Raw genomic sequence first — 21,039 nt, forward strand, 5'->3', positions numbered from 1 at the left:
CTTGACCAGCAGGGGGCAGGACCCAGAGCACCCTGGGGCTTGTCTTCCTGCCACCTGGCATCACCTTCTGGAGATGCTGCACCCCCCATCCAGCAGAGGCTAAGCTGAGGACTAGGAGGAAGGGGGCAGCACAGGGAGACCTAGAAGAGGAAGAAGGTAAGAGCTATGGAGGACACTTAGCTTGTTTTTGACTTTGGTTTATTTAAAAAACAAAAAGCCAAAAAAAAAAAAAAAAAAAAAACCAACTTTATATACAAAGTCAAACTGAAACCACGGATTATGGAAAGAGGCGAGACTTCTGGGGAACAGGGAAAAAGGCTGGGCCAGAGCCAATACCACATTCTGAACACGGGGAGGTGCTGGTTTCTTCTGGCAAGTCCAGGGTGGCTGGAGCACAGTGCTCTCTGGCAGACACAGCCCAACACCAAGAGTTCGCCAGCACAGACTCCCATTTCTGCGATGGCCAAGGAAGACCCTTCCCCTAGGAACCTGCTCCTGTACCTGGCAGGACTTGTGCCATCCAGAGGAAGGGCTCTTACCCCCTGCCAGAGTCCACGTCTGTTTCCTCAGTTTATTGGCATCAGACCTTATGACATACTCGAAAGCCTTTTCCTCCCCTGTCTTATTCTAAACTGGAAGAGGACAGGAGAAAAGTCAGCACAAGACTAAAGGGCCCCAGGAAAAATCCCAAGGTGGGGGGCAAAATGACATTCGAGGGGTGCAGAAGGTGTTGGATTTAGTTGTTAAGTGGAACCAGGGTTCCTCACGCATCCGTCCCACATAGCACAGACCCCACCCTGATGGCCTGAGCTCCTCTACGGAGGCTGAGCATAGGGGTCAGCCACCCCTGCCTGTGGCTCCCAGGTCCTGCTCCAGCTTCTTTCTGGAACCAAAAGGGCTCGAACGTCAGCAGGCTCCATCGCTGACCTCACGGGAGGACAGCTCCTGCACCAGGCCCCTCAGTTGTTAGGTGCCGGCTCCTCCTTCTCTACCCAGCTGTCCGCCTAGAACGAGAATCAGGACTCAGGACTCGAGAGGAAGGGCCAAGATGGGAGGACAGCAGCACTTCCTCCCGGGAGACCAGGCTGCAGCTGCTACCAACCGATTCCCCAAGAAACCAGTAGGTGGAGAAGGCAAGGCGAGGCAAAGCCCGGCAAGGGCAGGAGGACCAATGTGCGTGCTGGCTGGCTGTCACCTGTCACCCCAACCAAGCCTCCCGAATGACGAATGACCGTCGGCCGGCTCTGCCCTTAGAGGCTCACCTTTTCCACCATCCGCTGCATCTCCAGCTGCAGGGGGGTCAGGCGCCTCCGGAACTCCTGGAGCAGTCGCTGCAGCTGGTTCTTCTGCCGCTCGGCTGTCCGCGCCGTCTCCTCGGCCTCGGCCAGCCGGCTCCGCAGCTCCTGCATTTCCGCCGCCAGTGTCTTGTTGGTTACTTCAGTGGCTGAGAAGCGGTTATGGCTCTCCTCTGGGGGGGAAACGGCAGAAAGACCGCTGCTAAGCTAAGCACTGCCGCACAGGGCAACAGGCCCGAAGCGTAAGGAGGGACCCCTCTTAATCTCCACACCCACGGCTGCATGTCCTATGCGTGCCGGGTCCCTGCGACTTCGGGCCACTCACCCAGCTTCAGTTCCAGTGTGTGAATCTTGTTCTCCAGGTAGAGCCGTCCACTGTCCTGCTGCTCTGCGCGCTGCAACAGGTTCCCCACATTGATCAGGCTGCCGTTGTGGGACACCAGGCCTTTGTGTTCTGTGGGGGCGGCGCCCGGCTTTGCGCTTTTCCCAGAAGGAGGTAGCAGATCCAGGTTTCCTAGAAGGGGCCGAGAAAGAGATAGAAGGAAGAGTTCTCAGGAGAAAGCAGTGTGCCCCGCCCATCCTCCACAGAAGGCTACAGGCACCAGGACGCACCAAAGAGCACCTCCTCAGGAAGCCCACCGTCTGTGCCCTCCTGGCGGCTGTACTGAAGGCTCCGGTACTGGCAAATGTTCTGGGTCACCACCCTGCTGACCAGCTGTTTGGCCTGCAGAAAACATACGCCCCAGACACCCACTGATGAGAAGACGCGAGCCCTTGCCCCCGTTGTATGCAAGCGCCTAGAACTAGAGCTCTCTGAGCCACCCACAGGAGTCCAGTGTCTGCATGTAACGTTAGGGGAGGCCGTCTTGGAAAGGGCGGAGAGGATGTGAGAGAAGGCACCTGCTCTGCACTGAGCCGGAGCCCAAGGGTAAGCAGGATCCTCTCCAAGTCTCGCCGGTGCAAGTAGCCACACCAGTTGGCGTCAAAGAAGACAAAAGCAAGGAGACAGTCCAAAGGGAGCACGGCAGAGGGGTCCAGCTCCTTGGGCTGCAAGAGAAACGAGGATGGACAAGATTTACAAAGAGTTCTTTCAGTGGCTAAAGCACCTAGGACGTAGCTGACCTAATGACACCGGGGCACCCTTCCGCCTGGAGACAGGCCCCCAGGCTACTTTTACACACAGAGGAAGTGAGTGCGCTCCTAGATCAGATACCTCACTCAGATTCACCCAGATGGAGATACTGAAGTGCCCTCGATCCTATGAACACCCCACTCCATGAGCCAAGAACCACATTCTGGTTTTTGTCAACCGGAATCAAATGGTAAAAGTTTCCCTCTCCCAGGAGTGAGTCAGAGACCTCGCTAATAAGCCTCACGGACTCTTGGGGGATGGAAGAGAGGCCTCACCATGTCCTGAAGAGAAGAGAACTCCATCTCCGATTGGTTTGAGGCAACCGACCGGACCTCAGAATCCTCCAGCTTGGCTCCTGCTGCAGAAAGCCTGAGATAAGCTTGGAGCAGGGACCACACGGGCCCAAATCCCACAGCCGTAACAGGAAAGCAGTCCAGCCACAGAGCCAGGAGGCCACTGTGTGGTGCCCGCACGTACCAAACTCCTCCTCTCCGTCGTCCCTCAGGAGCAGTAGTTCCGGATCAAGCGCCATCTCACAGAGGTCCTCGGATGCCTCACCCCGGGGTTTCTCTTCTTCCTCTCCCCCAGAAGATGGAGGTTTGGGCAAAAGCCCATCTTCCTTCTAGAAACAGACCCGGACGAGAACAGTCATCTCTAACTGCTAACAATCAGAACAGCCAACATTTGAGCATCAACCGTGTTCAGGCACTGTGGCAAGGGGTTTGTACACACGCTCCCATTTACTGCACTTCATTACATGGGGTTCAGAGCACACCAGGGCGGCTCCAGGGCACCCGGAGTTTTCTTTGGGAGTCAGTCACGGTCTCGTAAGAAATTATATGTGTACTTGATGGCATCAGGCAAGAAACAGACCTATGTGCTTTAGAAAGGGCTAAGAAGATGCGGCGCTCTAGTTAACCATCAAGCAGCCCAAACACCCGTCCTCCCCACAGCATTAGTAACTGAGGCTTCTGTGCCACCCTGGCAGGTCAACCATGCCGCCAGGCCCGCCTCCCCTCTCCTCAGCACACCACCTCCTAGCTGCACAGCCAGGTGGGAGGGCGAGGTGCCCTGCTCCCAAGGACATGCCAGGTGGCAAGGCACACACGGGCAGCGAGAGGAGCGGTGAGAGGAGCCCCGTGAGGCCCCCCAGCAGCGCCTGGTATGGCGCAGCACTACTGTGTGCAGCCCCAGTGCCCGTGCAGGGCAGCAGAGGTACTCACCGGTGGGGCGTCTGACTCGGCAGCTGTGCCCTCACTCTGTACCTCATCCTTGGACTCCTTGGCAGCCTCTTCCTTGACTGCTTCTTCTTCCTTAGCTGCCTCCTCTTTCTCAGGTTCAGGTGGGGCCACAACCTTTTCAGGAAGGCTCAGCAGCATCTTATAAATCCTATAGCCAAAATCCCTCTGCAGCATCTCCAGAAACAGTTCAGCCAACACCATCACCTGGTAGGAGAGTCAGCAGAGGTCCACGAGCATCAGGAAAAGGGGAATGTTCAAGCCCTTGCCGTCCCAGATACCCTACTGCACGGCCCCCCCAGACTCCTACACTTACTTCAAAAGAGATCCTTTCTTTTGGCCTCCGGTCTTCCACAATACTGTGGAGGGACAGGTTTACACAGCCAGGGCGTGCCATGACAGCAGGTTCTAGGGGGGGTGGAGGGGCCTCTGGGAGATCGGTGTCCACTTCCTGCTGTGCGGTGGCCTCTGGGTTCTCTGCATTCTGTTTAGAGGCGTCTGCTGCTTGCTCTGATACATCAGCTGCCTGTTCCGTTGGCTCTGCTTCCTGTGACAAAAGCCAAGAGCGGTGACCACCTGGGCCCAGGGGTCAGGGCATCTACCCTGCCCCCTTATTTGTAAGGCTCAGTCTTACCACGGACACCTCTTGGGGTGGGGGAGCTGCCTCTGCAGCTTTCTGCTGGCACAGGGCCTCCCACTCTTCCAAAGTAGGCATGATGGTCCAGACGTCTGGCAGGTACACCACCACAGTCTGGAGCCGCCTCGGTGGGCCCGGCTGCAGGTACTGAAACTCAGCAAAGCGCCACCTGCTCACAGCAAAAGGAAGAAGGAAGAACTGACCCATGACCTTCACAAGCAAGTGCTTCAGTCAACACTTAATGAGCACATACTGCATACGAAGCTTTGAAAATACAAAAACAAAAGAGACCAAGTCCTCAAGAAATGGTTCATCAATGGAGAGACACAAATAAGGAGACAATTACTATCCAAGGTGCTACAAGCAACAAGGACCACTAATATGGCAGAGGGATCACATCTGACGAGCCTTGGAGGGTCAGCTGGCCCTCAACACACATACACATTCCTAGTCATGCTCATGACCAAGGTGACCGTCACTGAGGGCCAGAGGGAGGAATGAGGTAGGACTAGGACACAGAAGAGAGCTAACAAGTCAGAAAGGCACAGGAACTTGACCTCCTGAACAGTCTCCCCAATACAGAGGGCCAGCCACAGACAAGCCTGGGGCAGCCACTCACCACTTTGTGCAGGTGCTCAAGTCAATGCCGGTCTGGGCTTGCGCACAGCGGATAGCGGTGCGGACTAGCACCTGCGGGTCGCCCTTGGGGTCGAGGCCGTCCAGAGAGGGAGACCATTCACCCCCAACCAGCACCGCCTCTTCTTCTTTCCGGCCCAGCAAAAACTGCAAAAATGGATCCGAGATTAAAAACACAAAACAAAAACAAAAACCCAATTACCTGGATCTCCCGTGAGGCAGCCTACACCCCTGAGAGTGAAAGCAGCAGGATGTGGTGAAGAATCCCCCACACAGGGTGGGAAGCAGGGAGGGGTGGATCTCTCTACCCATGAACGTGAACCAGCCATGTAACTTTTTCTGACAAGAAGATCCTGAGCCATACGGTCCTGGTGAAGTGAGTGGTAGTGGTATTTCAGTTCTGAGACTGCTGGTTTCTACAAGTTCACGAAAAGGAGCCAAGCTGCCGAAAACCTGACAGGGCCTGGACATTATCAATGACTGCATCCTGCCTCATGGACACCAGCTCTTACCTTAATCTGCTTCAAAGGATGTTCTGGTGTCTCCCTTGGCTCAGCCATGTCATCCACAAAGAGCATGCAACAACGATACAATTCCTCCAGTCCCGGGGAAGAGAGCAGCAGTACCTGTGCAGGGGCGGCGTGAAGGACACACTCGAGAGCTTTCTCAGCCTCCGACAATGGGACAAAGCGGCAGGACCTCAGCCCACTTACCTTGGAACTATAAGCGGGATCGCTGTCTGCAGGGATGGGCTCAGCACCAGTGTCTGGAGCTGGCTCCTTCTCAGAAGATACCTGGATACGGCTTGGATGATGGAGGGAAAAGGGCTGGCTCAGAGGAAAGGCTGACAGCCAGCTCAGACACACAGCCAGAAAATCTGAGGGAACCAGGAGGCTGCGGTAGCGGCGCTGGAGTTCTAAGAAGTCACAGGTGGGGCTGCAGGAAGAAAGCAAAGATCCAGACTGGGCAAGGCTAAATTATTTTTAAAAATGGAACCATATCATGAGTTTAGGCCCCACGTCAGGCTCCATGCGGACAGTGTGGAGCCTGCTTAGGATTCTCTCTCTCCCTCTCTCTGCACCTCTCCTGCTCTCTTTCAGAATAAATAAATAAACCAAAAAAATAAAAAATAAAAAATAAAAAATGGAACTATAAAAGACTTGGAGGGGAAAGGGCAAAATATTTTCTAACCTGGGAAAGAAGACGTCTCTGAAAAGAAAAAGATGGAGATTTGACCACTAAAATGCTTCAACCTCTAATTACAAAAGAAAGTCGAACTGGAGAAGAAAAAACAGAAAAACATTTACAATCCATGACAGCTAAGGCTCAACTGTCTTGATATGAGGAGCCCACAAATGACTAACAGAAAGTTGACAAGTCTGAGAAAACTGACATCAACAGATACTTAACAAAAAAGAAAAGAGACTTAACAGCCTGTGAAACCATGCTCTATCTCACTTAAAATTAAAGAAATGCAAATCAGAGGATCACTTTTCACCTATGAGACTGACAAAGATCCAAACGTTTGACAAGGTACACCGGCTACAGCAGGAGGAAACAAGTACCTCATGCCCCGCTGGCGAGAACGTAGATCGACACAGCCTCTTGGACAGAACTGGCAATGTACGTCCAAGTTTAAAATCAGACCTTTGAGCCAGCTACTCCAGTTCTAGGAACTGATCTCAACAGAATACTTGTGCCTGTTCACACAGATGTTTGTAGAAGAATGTTTACTACAACAATTAAAAAGTGAAAATGGAGAACTGGCTAAAAAAAGTGTCTGTCCATTCAGTGGAGTATTGTGTAGTTGCTGAAAAGAATGCAACCCCAACCTAATAAATGTTAACATGGAAGAAATTCCAAGATGTATTAAGTGAAAAAGCAAAATACCAAACAGTACATACAAGAAGCTTCTATATACATTCAAAAAGACACATTGTGTGTGGCAAATTGTTCGCAGTCACATTTGGACTGATGTGAGGAGGCTCTACATGCAGCCCTGATGCAGGGCTGATGCAGGGACCGCACTGTCTTGTGAGGCAGGTGGCTCAGCATGGAGCACAGGAGAGGTCCTGCCTGGCCCCGTGGACAGGAAGCGGTGATGCCAGGTAGAGTGGGAACAGCCCTCTTTCCCTTCCACCTTGAGCAGTAGCCAGGAGGCCACCACCCCACCTCAGCTTGGGCTTAAGTGAACTTTGCCACTGGGGCAGTGGCTGGAGCCCTGCCTCTCCACCGCTGGATGGAATCTGGAATCGCTCATCTACCTCTGTCAGTGAGTTGCTAAGTGAGATAGGTAGGCTTGCAGGCCAGAGTCCTCATACACCGTACAGCACTTGAAAAAGGATTGAGAGGTTCCCTGGAAAACGAGTCCCAGGGCTCTTACGATCTGTAGTTTCTACTTGAATTAGAACTAGTATTGGGTACCCGAATTTGAATTGGTAAGCCTTAACGATAACCTGGCAGAAGTATTTCTGGTGATCAAATCACAGAAGTTCTATCAGGGAACCCATGTAAGTGGTGCTACGCTGGTCCAAATTTGAGACTTAGAAATTAAAAAACTGTCACATTAAAAAAACAAAAAGGTCCCAAGCACATGACCCCATATACACACAGTCTCTTGCATAGACTGTATTTCATTTACACAAGAAACTGTTACCAGCTGTGAGCCTCAGCCCCCACCCCAGCCTTGCCACTCACCTGTCCACAGTATAGGGAGTGAGATGGACCCGGTAAGGAGGCAGGTCATGCCGTGGTTTCTTAGCACCCCAAGGCTCTCCACCAGCCCGCTGTTTGCGTTTCTTGGAGTCATAGTCATCGCTGGAAGTTGGCCCGTCACCGGAAGGAAGAAACCACACTGTTACATTAAGATTCAATACACACTGGCCTGACAAGGAAACAGTCTGAATCCCCAACATCAAGGAAATGGATAAAGAAGCCATGCCAACAGCCTATGACACATAGCTATGAAGTTATTAAAATGAGTATTTAAATATTTCTAATAGCAGAAAACCACCCATGATAAGCAAAGACTAGTACACAGTAATATGTATACAGTAGTGCCTCAACTGTGCAAAATAACCTTTTAAAAACTGAAAAGAAATAAAGTGTTGGGGCACCTGGCTGGCTCAGTCCATGGAGCATATGACTCTTGATCTCAGTGTTGTAAGTTTGAGCCCCACATTGAATATAGAGATTACTTAAAAAGAAAAATCTTAAAAAAAAAAAAGTATTAACGATAAATGCCTCTGGTAAAACTTGTAATTTTATTTTTTATATTTTCTGAACTTTAAAAATTACAGTGAACATATAATTTTTTGAAACGAGCAAAGATTTTAACTGATTTCTAACATGAGACACATATATGCTACCATGCAAAGGGTTCTATAAAGCAAGTTTTATTAAGAGACCGTTCTTGTAACAAACCCTTAACAATACACGTTAAAGTCAGAAAAACACTCAAACCCTTTGGTCCAGTAATTCCACTCTTGAAAATTTATCCCAAGGAAGTTAATTCAAAAGAAAAAGAGGTTATAAACAGTGGAAAAAATTCAAACCAAGAGTAAGAAAACCATATTCACATCCAGCAACACCTGAACTTTTATAGTAAACAAATACAATAATCATACAGCCGTTAAAACAATCGTGAGGATTAAACTGCAATATGGAAAAAATGTTTAATCACCTTAATCATAATGTATAAAAATAATTTGGACTCTAGGGCACCTGGGTGGCTCAGTTGGTTAAGCATCTGACTCTTGATTTCGGCTCAGGTCATATCATGGTTGCAAGACCAAGACCTGAATGGGGCTCTGCACTGACAGCATGGAGCCTGCTTGGGATTCTCTCAATCTCTCTCTCTCTCTCTCTCTCTCTCTCTCTCTCTGTCTGTCTGCCCTGCCCCCACACTCACGCATGTGCATGTGTGCTTACTCGCGCTCTCAAAAAAAATACGTAAAAGATAGTAATGTGGGCTCTAAAATTAAAACTTTTTAATTTTTTAATTAGAGTCATAAAAAGTATGTTTCCCTATAAAGACCAGAAAAGGACATAGGGAAAAAAGCAGCCGTAAATAATTTCTCTTTTCAAAATTATTTTCTAAAGGTGTTTAAGAATGATTATTACCTTTAAAGGCAAAGAGGAAATGACTCATTTTTATACTATTTTGGCTTTATATAATAGCATGTACTACTTTATACACTTCTATGATATAATACTTATTATAGTATCACTATGTTATGGATTCAATAAATAAAAATAGAAGAGGGGTGCCTGGATGGTTCAGTTGGTTAAGCATCTGATTCTTGATTTTGGCTCAGGTAGTGATCTCATGGTTGTGAGATCTGGCTCCTGCTTAAGACTCTCTTTCCTCTGCCCCTCCCCACCTCTAAAAAAAAAATAGAAGAGAAAAACCTTTAGACCATTAAAAAAAATGCCAGTTTGATGAGGGGAAAACAAACTCCTGTGTTTCTAGAGAAGTAAAATCAACTCTCAGGTCTTCCTGCCCAGGTAACTGGGCTGCCTGCAGTCTATTTGCCAGAAGGCCTCTGCTCTTCCCCTCAGACCTGCCTGCATTGTTTCCCTTGTCATTATGGCCCTGAGCATCGAAGTTCATTACATTTAACACAGAGGGTTTTTTTCTTTTCTCTATCTGCCTGGCTCATTTCCCTGCTCATTAGCATCTCCATCCAAAAGCTGCCTTCTAATCTCGCCTTTACAGAATGTCAGCTTCCACATTTCTAACACAGTAATTCTGACAGCTCTCTCCAGCTCACCCACGACTGGAGTGAACTCTTTGGGAAATGCTGTCCACCCCTAGTGAAACCGGACATCCCACTGAATCCTGGAATCAATGGCCAGTTTTCTCTCCTTACTGTGAATCGTCAGGAACACATTGGAAAGCAGTACCAGTGAGAGACATCTCTGTAACCTCAGCAGGATACTGAGATGGCATATCCCGCTGGACACACCTGTCCAAAAAACCTCAGTAGTTCAGTACTGGCAGTCCAACGGAGACACTGTTACCTCCATCCCAGAACCTGAAATTTAAAATAAAACTTGGCTTCCAGCCAAAATGCTAACACAGCCTGACTCCTTTGTAAACTGCTGTTGTCCCAGAGTGACCGAACTCCTACTGCCCCCTTTCCTACTTTGCAAATTCTCTGCACTGACTAGTGGTGTTATCTCCCTGCCAGTGGTAATGTCTCCTTTCTCTAGAAACCATGACACAGAAGCATTATGGCAAAAGTAATACCAACAGGCCGTACACAGGGCTTAGCATGTCCAGGACAATCAAATGCATATGACTGTACAGAAAGACTGAATTTGAACCTAAAGCAAAAAGTCAATAGCAGCCATTGATTTCCACCCAAGCTACATTATCCCTGAGGGCACTTGCTGGGATTTGGTAATAAAGCCTTTAATAAACTCACAGAATGTGACAGGTAGAAACTCCTTGGAAACTGAAGACCAGGAAAATGCACAGGGACAAGGAAGGGGTGCAGGTGTATGCAAAATATATACCAGTCACTTGAGAACAGGACAAAGTGTTTCATGTAGTGGGGACATGGTAGAGAACCATCCTCCTAGTTACAAATCATAATGACCTAGCCCAAGGGAACCACCACTAGCTTCAGCAGACTACACCCTCTGCCTAAACTTTTTCCCTGAGTTATTCCATGCTCCTTTTAAGAGTTCACATTGGAGTTCATTCTCAGCCCTCATCATGTAATAAATAACCTACTGGCATCTGGAGATCTTCCTTATCAGTAGAGTTCTCATTTCAAAAAAGAACCTGAATATGAGAGACCTTTCTGGAGTGACAGAAATGTTTTATATCTTAACTGGGGTGAGGGTTACACGGGATTTCCCATTTGTCAAAACTGGTTGAGATTTGTGCATTTCAACCTATATAAAATTTGCCATAAAACATTTTTTTAATTAAAAAAAGGTATAAGGCAGGGAATAGATGGACGTACAGATGAAAAAGAATGGAAAATATTGATACTTGTTGAGGCTGGATGGTGGGTATATGAGGGTTCATCATCTTTTTGTTTGTTTTACCTATATTTACAATTTTCCATAATAAAAAATTAAAATGAGGACCAACAGGAGAACTAAAACCAGTCTTAAGCAAACCAGTCCAGAGCTTAAGGATAAAAGCGAAACCTTTTAGAGAGAGAGTAAGGCGGAATAAGGACACAGGAGCTAGAGGGAATAGGCAGCATGCTCTCGCAGTCCCTGTAGCTCACGGATGACAGAAGATGGCCTAGGACACCTCCAAAGTCCCAGAGTCACTATGCCGGCTGCAGAGGGGCCATGAATCTATCTGCATGTTCAAGGCACAGGCCTGGGCTTCAGGGCAGAGTGCAACATACACATTCTAACACTACACTGATGCGTAGCACATATAAACAAACACGCTTTATATCAGCAAATAAAACCTACGCCACGATGTTATGTTTTCTGGACAATTCTCATTTTCTTGATAGTTTTGATTTTTTGACACCTCAATCTTAAGGACTAAAAATAAAAGAAAATTATGTATTTTAAAAATTCAATATGGTATTTTGAAAGCTGAACTACATCAAATCCCTGCTTGCTGAACCAGTTTATATAGTTCTAATATTTGCAGATACATCTCAATGCATCAGCCTGTTTCAGGGTAAAGGGCCTCACTAGAAAGAGACATCTAGCTGCAGAAAGAAAATGTTAGCGTCAACAGGTGGCAAAGAAAGAGACACTGTTACTAGGGGCAAATAAAATATCTTCCCTGCTTAATCATTCTCTTACCTTCGGCCCTGATCCAATCGTCCATGAGGGCCCCGAGCAGGAAATCTGTTCAGGTGGCTCAGATGAAGTGTGTGGGATGTTTGGAAGAGACTCAGAGCTGCAGAGAAGAAATGGGTGGTGACTCAAAAACCCTAAATATCTGCCCAGCTTCCCTGTCCCTTTCTTCCAGTGACAGAAGTACCCACTTCCATTCTGAGAGCAAACCTGAGAGTTACAGGCCCATTCAACCAGAGTACCCTATAAAGCCAAATCCCAACATCCACACCACTGGTACTCACGCTTCTGAGGAAAGAGCGGGGGAATCCGGTGAGGCTGGAAGATCAGCTGGGGCTGAGCTCCCAGAATCCCTTGCTTCTGGCCCAGGGCTGCCACATGTAGAAGAGGAGGTGCCGGGGATTTCAGCAGGGGCTGCAGAACAATAACCAGGAAAGTCAGGGCATCCCATGGTTGATCTGCTCACCACCTCGGAAAGATGCAGCCCCACCTCTTGACAAAAGTAAGGTTCTCGCCCAGCTTTCAGGGCACAGGGGCTTCCCTCCCTCCCCTTTCCGACGCACATGCCGAGGAAAGATGGATACCTGGTTGGAGAGCGTTTGCACCTTGACAGCATTCCAGGGCACTGCCTGGCCTGGGTTGTATGCAGCCTTCACCAGCACCTTCTCACCCAGCTGGGGCAGCCGGCCCTTCACCACACTGCCAGCACACAAGCCAGGAGACCCAGTCAGGAGAGAGACCCTGGCCAAGCCACCTTGACTGCCCCTATGAGGCCCTTCCCATCAAGATTTCTCACACCTTGCATAAAAACAGCAAAGCAATGGCTTCAGAGGGGTCCCACCAGCATGGTGACAGAACTGAACTGAATAAGCATTTCCAGAAGGGGACTAACCTCAAGCCTACCTTAGCTGAAAAAAGACCTCTTCATCCACCACCCCAAAGTAGTCATGCAAGCTGGTAACAATGCCAGTGAAGACCCGCTGCTTCTCCCCACCCTGTAAGAGAATAGTGCAGTTTGAAAGTCACAGAGAGCATCTGTCCACACTCTGCCATTAGCATCTCCTCTCCAGCCAAACCGCACCGGGCTCAGCAGAGTATCGCATCAAGGTTCGCGTGAAGGAGGCACGCGTGCGCAATAGTTATAATCTACTGTGGAGGAACGGGGGGAGATCACGCTGATTCTAAGGTCACCAACTGCTTCTAGGATTTCCAGTTTTCTAATTCCCAGAAGCAGCCTAAAGATTTCCCTAGAGCCAGGACTTAGGACTCCCCAGTCAGAGGTGTCTAGTCACCTCCATCCTGGCTCAGGCCGGGAGTGTCAGGAAGGATGAACATAGCAATGCAAGAATGAAAGCACCAGGCACCCATGCATGCTGTGGTAGTCTTGAGTGTTGAAACTCACTAGAAAAAATGCCCAACCTACCTGAAGGTGCCTGGCATTTTGGGACAGGTCTGTGGCCACAGGAGGAGTGAGCAAACCAGGAGGAGGACCCAGAAGAGATGTTGAAGCTGCGCCTATGTGGACAGAGAAGCAACCTCCAGGAAGTGCGCCTACCATTTTGAGCACTGGAGTCAGCTCAAAGATACGGGAGGCCCAAAGAGCAAAGTGGCTCTAACCAACTCCTCCACAGGGCTTCACTGGCCACCACTGAGCTCATCTCCTAGTTTCCTATGAAACGCTGGCAACCAATCACACTCCACCAAGGAAACCCCAAAAGCCACATTTTAAAAGACTATCTCCAAAGCACGAACTACTACCCAGTTTGAAGCCGAGCAGGAATAAAGGTGATCACCTGAGAAGTTGCGTCCCCCTGGAAGCGGGTTGATCCGCTGGCGCTTAAACTGGGACATTGGGAATGCTGTCCTCTTTCAGAGTCTTAGAAAAAACCTTTAATTGAAAAAGCAGTGTTAACAGCTTAGAGGGAAATTTTCCACCGACCCCTCCTCCCGCCCCCCACAAAAGTAACTGAGATCTTAATAAAGGTGAGGTGGGTACTGAAAATGAATGGAGATGGAGAGAACATAAAGAGGGGCAGGAAATGAAAAAATTACATTGTTCCAGTTTGCCTTCACAATAACTTAGTGGTGGGTGATACTGTCAAGCTATCTGAAAGAAAAGGAAACTGAAGCTCAAAGAGATTAAGAGACTTGCCCAGGGCCACACAGAACCAGCTGGTGACAAAACTGAGACTCGCACCCAGGTCTCCAACAACTTAACGCTCCTCTCGCTATGCCACACCACCCGCAGATGCTTGGGGAGAGTGGGGGGATTGGAAAGAGCCCCAGGGGCATTCATTCATTCAAATACATCCGCCAAAACGCTCCACGCAAGGCCCGGAAAAATGGAGGAGGCTGGTGCTGGAGAGAAGGTGTGGGCCCTCTCCCCGGAAGCCCGGCCCGTTGTTCCCCGGACGGGCTGGTAGGAAGGTAGCCCTGTGGCTCGGCCGAACGCGAATCCGGCAGCGCGCCCGCCCGCGCTCCTGCTCCCGTGCTCCCTGGGCCTCCGCTCCCGCCTCAGCAGCCGCCGGCACCGGGCCTCCCGGGCCGGGCCGCGGCGGGGCCACCGTGGGAGGACGAAGGCGCGCGGTTTCTCCTCCTCCCGCCCGCCCCCAGGGCCGAGGCCGTTGCCAGGGAGACGGGACTTGCAGCCCGAAGGGGGGCTCGGCCCCTTCCGCGCCCCGTGCATCTTTGCTGCCCGGCCCTCGCAGCCCCTCGGCCGGGGGAGGGGCGAAGGGGCAGAGGGGCGGCGGGGGGCCCCCCAACCCACCTGCGGGCCAGGGCCGCGACACCGGGGGGACAAAGACACCCGGAACCACCACAGCCGCTGCTGCCGCCACCACCGGAAGCGCCTCTCCGGAAGCGCGACCACTGGTCGGAAGCTACCACTCTCCCGGATATGGTCCCTCCCTCCTCTCCACCGACTTCTCCCTTCCCCCACGCCGGCCTGCCATCCCGCTCCAACTGTGGAACGGAACTGCACCTTCCCCGATCGGATGCGCGTGAGGAAGCTGGGCCTCCGCGGTGTCCTCGCTTAAGTGTCCCATTAGAAAAGCAGGCTTTAGAGCATTGGTTCCTTGTCCAAAGACAGCAGGAGCTGGACCCCCAAGTGGAAGAGAGCACCTATCACCCCACATCTGGCCTCATTCTGGCAGACCCCAGGGCTGCAGCCGCAAGAGAACCAGCCCCTCCTGAGTAAAGGAGGAGACGCCAGGTTTAAGCCAGTGACCTTATCCCTAGCCCTGTCCTTCCATTGATCACACACACACACACACACACACACACACACACACACACACAGACACCCTCCTCTCCTGCCCTCTGAATATCTACAGGAGACTAAACTTTTGCTCTTTCTCAATTAGCAAACATATAGGAACCTGCCAGACTGTAGTAAAGAGACCACCACAACATTTTGGTAGACATTTATAATGTTCTCAGAAAGATTTCCTTTAGGAGTGCCTGAGTGTCTCAGTTAAGCATCCGACTCTTGATCAGGTCATGGTTTCATGGTTTGTGGGCTGGAGCCCCACGTCAGGCTCTGCTTGGGATTCTCTCTCTCCTCTCTCTCTTTCTCTGCCCCTCACCCTGCGTGCACGTGCACTCTTGCACTCTCTGAGAGTGTTTCTTTAAAAAAAAGGAAATATTTCCTTTAGTCCTCCCAGGGCTGGAAGATTAGGTCAGGAATTAGTGCCCTAATTCCCAGGAAACCTGAGACTTCAGTAAAGTGACCTGCTATAAGTCTTGCTGCTAATCACTGGCCGTTTTAGTCTCCATTAGCAACCCCAGTCCTCCCTTATCCTCTGGCCTTCCCATCATCCCTCCAGCTTGGCCTCCTTCCAACACCCATACCCTCCCCCTTCCTGTTCACAAAGCACTCTGAGACAGTTTCATCTCGTTTTATCTTCATTAATAAGACTGTGAGGTAGGTAGGGCAGGTATCATTAGACCATTTGGGAGATTAAGTAGGAAGCTATGAGTGTAGAGTCAAAAGCTAGAATGAGTCTCTGGTTTCAACTCTGATGTGTTAAGGTTATTAGGGACCAAAGCAGCTAAAGGCAGACCTTGAAGCTTACTCTGCTATTCTCCATGTTGTCCCTGACCTTTCTATTCCAGGTTCCGTCTTCAGGGGCTCTGCTCCACAGGCAAGACTCAATGCAGAGGAACCCAAGATAGCACCCTTCTCTGTCTTAGGGCTGCCCACGAGGGTGTGAGGAGGAAAGCAAGATTCCAAATCAGTAACTCTCCACTGAGGAATGAAGGTGGCCATCCTTTACCTCACCCAGACCAACCCTTTGAATGCATGATTCAGAAGACATGGTTGGATCCAGCCAGTTCACAACAGTGACAGACATGCAGAGATACACGTATCACTTTGCATAAATACACATCTGTGACATGCTAGGCCCCAGTAGATCACCAGGCCAAACATGCTCCATGGACTCCTGATAAATAAGTTAGTTCACATTGTCTAGGCCCAGGGATTTCTGGCAACCAGCAAGGCGCCCAGGGGCTGCCACACCCTGGGGCCACTCAGGGAACCAGGGCTCCTCTGCCAGGCTGCCCAGAGGAGAAAGGTCCAGCCTTCTCCTCAGAGAGAAGGGTGAGCATCAGCAGCTTTTCCTGGCAGTGCCCAGAAACAGTAACAGGGCAAAGGGCGAGGAAGATGACTGCACTGCACACCCCTCCACCCAAGGTCATGTCCCTGCGCCAGGAATTCTCAGCATACAGAAAGGTTTTTGGCTCGTTGCTTCTTAACCACAAATGATGGCATAAAGGTCTTCCGGAGGGGCTGGAATGGAGGTCTTTCAGGGACACCCCTTGACTCAATCCTGTGAAAAAGGAAAGGAAGCATTAGGCTAGGAGGAGGAAACAAGGTAACAATGGCCCCAGAGTTGATGGAGCATTGCTTATCTGCCGTGGGGAGCCTGGGGATGTTGACGTAGAGCTTCTTATCGCCACAGAATTATTCAGCATTATCCCCCATCATCTCCTGTGGGATCCTCTGTGTCCCAACCTTGCTCTCCCAGCAAATCCAGGAGGTGGCCTAAGGTTCAGCTGTGAGGGGTGAAGGCTTTTGCTGGGCTTGCGTGAGGGAGACTCCCCATATGCTGGTCCTGGCTCCTCACTGACTTGCATGCATGTAGATTCAGAAAGCGACTTCCTTCCCCAGCCCAGTCCCCATCCTCTTCATCTGTAAATGGGACACTTTAACTACTTTCTGTTTCTTCCACCACCCTCGCCAAGACTATCTACACCTCTCAGATTTCAAAGGGACAAAAAAAAAAAAAAAAAAAAAAAACCCACAATTGGCACTACAGTCTCAGCTTCTGGCTTCATCAGGTTCCTTCCTTTGCCCTAACCTGGGCTGGGCCGCAGGACTCACCTTGGGGCAGGGCCATCAGGAGGGGCAGGGGACTCAGAGTGTTTCGAGCTTCTCCAACGGATCCGGTTGAGCAGGACCTTGACCTTGTTCCAGTGGGAGAGATCCCGCTGAGCAGAGCGTGAGGGGATCACCACAGAGTTCCTCCCCACAACATACCCCTGCCTGAGCTCCCAGAGATAGCAGTCGCCACAGCCAGGACTGCTCCAATCAGGAATTCTGTCATTTTCCCAGAGTTTCTGGCTTTCAGGGTATCTACAAACCCAAACACCCCCTACCCCCGACTCCATCCTGTATCACCTCCTCCACACATACCCATCACCTACCTTGTGTCCCTGGGAGGATGGAAAGATATGAGCTGGCTCTGCTGAAGCCTCTAAAAGCCTGGGAGGGTTGGCACCAGGAACCCCTACCTTTAGGGGTGAAGCTGTGTTGGCCCCTTCAGAAAGAAAATCCCATTACCCAGGGCCAGAAACAAAAAGCCACCCATCAAAACCAGGACTGAGGAGGTCCGCCCGGGGTGGGGGGCCCTGGGTTGGCAAGACACACAGGGAAACACAATGGCACCTCACCTGTCTCCTGGGTCTGGCTGAGCAGTTCCTGTACCTCACTGCCTGGGGCACAAGAAGGTGGAGGCGAAGGGTCCCGGGCTGGTGGCGGTGGCGGTGGCCGCTGCTGCTGCTCCCCCCACTCCCCCTCCACCGCTTCAGGATCCTGTGCGCAGGAGAGACGGGTACTCAAGACCTGACTAGATGGCTGAGCCTGTTCTGAAGGCAGCCCTGCTTGCAGGGCTCCCAGCCCTCCTCTGCTTCCCCCACTCACCTGCCCGACCTGCAGCTCACTCGCCCCTGGGGGCCTCTGGGTCTGCAGCTGCAAGTAGAGCTGCTGGAGCCTTGCCATTTGCTCCAGCACTAGGCACAGGTGTTCCAGATAGCGGAGACCCTGCCCTGGGAGACAGGCCCAGGCCTTAGGCCCCAGGCCCCCCACCTGTGGGACAGAGTGAGGCAAGGAAGACTTCTGAACTCAACCAGACTCCCATCCTAGGCAGCCAGCAGATGGGAACAGAGGGGCCAGGGAGAGGAGGCACACACCCCTAGCTGGCTTCCCAGTGCCCGGCCAGGCAGGCTGCCAGGCAGGCTGCCAGGCCGTCCCCCATACTGCTCACCTCCACACAGCTGGGAGTGGGCTGAGGCAACAAGCTGAGACACAACCCATCAATTAGAGGCAAGGAATGCCCCACCCCAAGAGAGCTCCAAGGAGAAGAAGTCAGGGAGGACCCACCAGCCACCAACCCACCCCTCCATGTAAAAAGACCGTTTCCACCGCACTCTTCACCCAGCCTGAGAGTTGACACTCACCACCTCTGCTCCTTCCAGACCTGCCTCTAGGTCAGTTTCTGCCTCAGCGGCCTCCTGTTCCCCTGCTCCAAAAGGGGGCATTTCACATTCAGGCTTGATAGGTGGCTTCAGGGAGTAGTGGTGTTGTGACATGCCGACAGGGGAAGTCGGGAGCTGGAGGGACCGCTCCAGCACCTGCTCCAGCTTACGGTTGGCCAGGAGCCGGCTCAGGTGGGCAGGAGGCTCCATGGCAGCAAGGGCCCGGGGATCAGGGCTCCCTGCGGGCTCAAAGTCCAGAGAGTCCTGAGGAAGACCTGGTGAGGTGGCCAGGGGGCTGTCCCCAACCACCATCTCCACTCCAGAGTCCCGAGAAGCCAGTTTGAGAAGTGGCTCTTGCCTCCTGACACCTCTCAGCTGGCCATCCCCTTTCCAGGAGTCCAGGGAGCAACCTTGAACAGCGTCCGGGATCCTTCGGTAGGTGCTGCTGACTCCAGGTACTACACAGCTGCGTGCCAGGTCCTCGCCAACCCCATCTGCAAGGACAGTCAGTATCAGGCTGGGCAGGCTGCCCTGAACGCCCCCAGCATTCCTGGAAGCTGGCAAAATTCCCAGGGGAGGAGTGTCCTGGGCCAGAGGTGAAGGGAGGGGCCGGGACTGGACAGCCACGGCCCCGCCCAGATATCTCCCCATCCCTGGCTGGGAGAAGGTAGGACAAGATCCCTTCACAAATAGTCTTTGTTAAGGATCACAGACCCAGGATATGGGCAAAGCCTTGCAGGTCCTATTTATAAGCTCCTTATATGGCCACCCTCCTTTAAGGGAGTAGCTGCTTTCTTCTGGGGAGCCCTTGTGCTCTGGAGCCTAGGGTCAGCCTAAGACCTCCAGGTCATGAATGGGGAGCCCCAGTCTCTTCAACTGCTCCCCACCGGGCAGCATGGCTACGACCTCCACCCCCACCCTCCAGCTTTCAGAGAGCCGGGAAAGGGCACAAAGCAGGAAGCCTGGGGTCCAAACTAGCATCAGGATGCAAGATGAAGTCTCTCCTGGAGCTCCTGGGGGAGAGTAATAAAATAACAACAGCTACAACCATTGCGGGCTTCTGTTCTTTTAAATGGGAAATAGTGAAGATTTTGCGGAGAGTTGGGGGGGGGGGGAACACACCCAACTGGAATTAGGAGGGGGTAGGAGGAGAAGCAGCGGCAGGGGTTACCCACGCGCTGGGTCCCCAACTGTAATAATGATGCACAAACTACGGCTGGAGAGGATGGGGGGCCGCCCACGTCTCACCGCCGGCCACGCAGGAGACCTGGGTGCCAGGCCAGGCCCCTCTGGCCAAGGAGGTCAGCCAGGAAGTCTACCTCGGGAACGGGTCCGCCGCCGCCGCTGGGGGGGAGCTTTCGGACCTGCCGGCCGGGGCAAGGGCTGGGCCGAGAATGATCCAGATGGGGAATTAGAGGGAAGTGGAGCCCGAAGGGAGTGGGATGGAAGGTGGTGGCTGATTTAACGCCCAAACCCAGAGAGTCTCCAGAGTGCGAGGCGCCATCACTCAGCCCGTCCGAAGGGAGGCGGCGAGGACGGGCGCCTCCGGCGGGGTGTGCGGGCTGGGGCAGGGGACACAGACCCGGGCCCGGGTGCGGGAGTCGGCTCCAGGGCAGGAGGCCCGGGCCGGCCTGGGGGTGGGCGACTCACCCCGGCCGCCGAGCGGCTCCACGGCGAAGACGCGCCGCCGGCCCAGCATGGCCCAGTTCCCGGCCCCGACGCGGCGCCCCGGCCGCGGCCGCTGCAGCCGCCCCGCGATCCCGGCCCACGTCCCCCAGCCGCGGTCGGGCGGGCGGCTTAGCACGCGCGTCCGGCCCCGGCTGGGCGCGGCCCCCGGACACTCCTCGCGGGGGCGAGGGGAAGGGGCGGGCAGGGGGGAGGGGCGCGCAGGTGTGCGGGCGGCTGGGGGTGGGCGCGCCGAGTGGGGCCGTGGGGGGCAGGGGCGGGGGCTGGGAGCCGGGTAGCGCGGAGCGCGGGGGGGAGCCGGGAAAAGGCCTGGGTCCCCGGTCCTTCGGGCCCCGGGCAGTCCCACGCTCCCGCCCCGGCCGGGGAACGGAGGCCCCCGCCTGGGGACGCCGTCTGGCTCGAGGTGCGGGGTTACCGGGCACCCCCCACCCGCGGTTCACATGCTGGTCTGTCTTCCTGCCGCCGAAACGAAGCTGGGAATGGGGGTGGAGGGTCGGTAGGGACTGGACAGCCGCGCGGAAGGAAATGGAGTCCCACGTGCTGGCTGCACGCTTGTCCCTGCACTCCCTGCTGTGTGCCTGGGGCACGTCACTCGGCCACTCGGAAACCTGACGCGATAGAAGGGGGAAATGATTCCTGTCCACGTGGAAATCCTTTCCAACAACTGCAGAGCGCCTTGTTACTAGATCTGATCCCCTCCTCTTCCCGTACCTCTCCCGCACCCGAGCACCCTAAAGCTGGGGTCTGGTACGGGGGGGGGGGGGGGGGGGGGGAGGGGGGACTTCACGATCTAGGGAAGTGAGCCAGGCGAACAGGGAAGCAGCCTGGAGGCGGTGGAAGTGTGAATACTTCCCTGTCCCCCAACCCCAACCCTCT

The 21,039-nt window shown here is 52.7% G+C and overlaps 2 protein-coding genes across 10 annotated transcripts; both read right to left on the reverse strand.

Moving 5' to 3' along the window:
* Window positions 1–192: 192 nt before the first annotated feature.
* CCAR2 (cell cycle and apoptosis regulator 2) lies at window positions 193–14,649 on the reverse strand. Of its 4 annotated transcripts, none has more exons than XM_058720337.1 (21): window positions 14,489–14,649; window positions 13,515–13,609; window positions 13,145–13,236; window positions 12,625–12,716; window positions 12,306–12,420; window positions 12,006–12,135; window positions 11,728–11,824; window positions 7,636–7,755; window positions 5,652–5,874; window positions 5,451–5,564; window positions 4,922–5,085; window positions 4,300–4,471; window positions 3,982–4,212; window positions 3,651–3,872; window positions 2,905–3,049; window positions 2,703–2,782; window positions 2,196–2,342; window positions 1,908–2,019; window positions 1,621–1,809; window positions 1,263–1,468; window positions 193–1,004 (listed from the first exon to the last, which is right to left on the reverse strand). In XM_058720337.1, exons 2-21 carry the CDS (start codon window positions 13,570–13,572, stop codon window positions 960–962), a joined length of 2,754 nt encoding a protein of 917 aa, XP_058576320.1. In that variant the 5' UTR covers window positions 13,573–13,609; window positions 14,489–14,649; the 3' UTR covers window positions 193–959. The 4 variants fall into 4 exon arrangements, with proteins under 4 accessions (XP_058576320.1, XP_058576317.1, XP_058576319.1 ...); XM_058720334.1 differs by having other exon boundaries at window positions 2,703–2,785; window positions 14,489–14,648; XM_058720336.1 differs by lacking the exon at window positions 14,489–14,649 and adding an exon at window positions 13,919–14,002 and having other exon boundaries at window positions 2,703–2,785.
* A 957-nt stretch (window positions 14,650–15,606) lies between these two features.
* Window positions 15,607–20,396, reverse strand: C3H8orf58 (chromosome 3 C8orf58 homolog). 6 transcript variants are annotated; one of them, XM_058720342.1, is made up of 7 exons: window positions 20,128–20,396; window positions 18,460–18,971; window positions 17,924–18,088; window positions 17,674–17,815; window positions 17,428–17,540; window positions 17,105–17,211; window positions 15,607–16,550 (listed from the first exon to the last, which is right to left on the reverse strand). In XM_058720342.1, exons 1-7 carry the CDS (start codon window positions 20,174–20,176, stop codon window positions 16,439–16,441), a joined length of 1,200 nt encoding a protein of 399 aa, XP_058576325.1. In that variant the 5' UTR covers window positions 20,177–20,396; the 3' UTR covers window positions 15,607–16,438. The 6 variants fall into 6 exon arrangements, with proteins under 6 accessions (XP_058576325.1, XP_058576329.1, XP_058576328.1 ...); XM_058720346.1 differs by having other exon boundaries at window positions 17,105–17,187; window positions 20,128–20,392; XM_058720345.1 differs by lacking the exon at window positions 20,128–20,396 and adding an exon at window positions 19,719–20,090.
* Window positions 20,397–21,039: the final 643 nt, after the last annotated feature.

This window comes from Neofelis nebulosa, chromosome 3, assembly GCF_028018385.1.
Source record: "Neofelis nebulosa isolate mNeoNeb1 chromosome 3, mNeoNeb1.pri, whole genome shotgun sequence".
Classification (NCBI taxonomy): Eukaryota; Metazoa; Chordata; class Mammalia; order Carnivora; family Felidae; genus Neofelis; species Neofelis nebulosa.

Excerpts from the sequence above, each read along its gene's own strand:
- CCAR2 (XM_058720334.1), bottom strand. The coding sequence starts at position 13,572 with ATGTCCCAGTTTAAGCGCCAGCGGATCAACCCGCTTCCAGGGGGACGC. Across the intron at positions 11,825-12,005 it reads CCCGCTCTTTCCTCAGAAGC|CTCTGAGTCTCTTCCAAACA; the intron begins GTGAGTACCAGT and ends TCTTCTCTGCAG. Across the intron at positions 7,756-11,727 it reads CGATTGGATCAGGGCCGAAG|CGATGACTATGACTCCAAGA; the intron begins GTAAGAGAATGA and ends GCCAACTTCCAG.
- C3H8orf58 (XM_058720340.1), bottom strand. The coding sequence starts at position 19,128 with ATGGGGAGATATCTGGGCGGGGCCGTGGCTGTCCAGTCCCGGCCCCTC. Across the intron at positions 18,089-18,459 it reads GTCTGGAAGGAGCAGAGGTG|GTGGGGGGCCTGGGGCCTAA; the intron begins GTGAGTGTCAAC and ends TCTGTCCCACAG. Across the intron at positions 16,551-17,104 it reads CCTGATGGCCCTGCCCCAAG|GATTGAGTCAAGGGGTGTCC; the intron begins GTGAGTCCTGCG and ends CCTTTTTCACAG.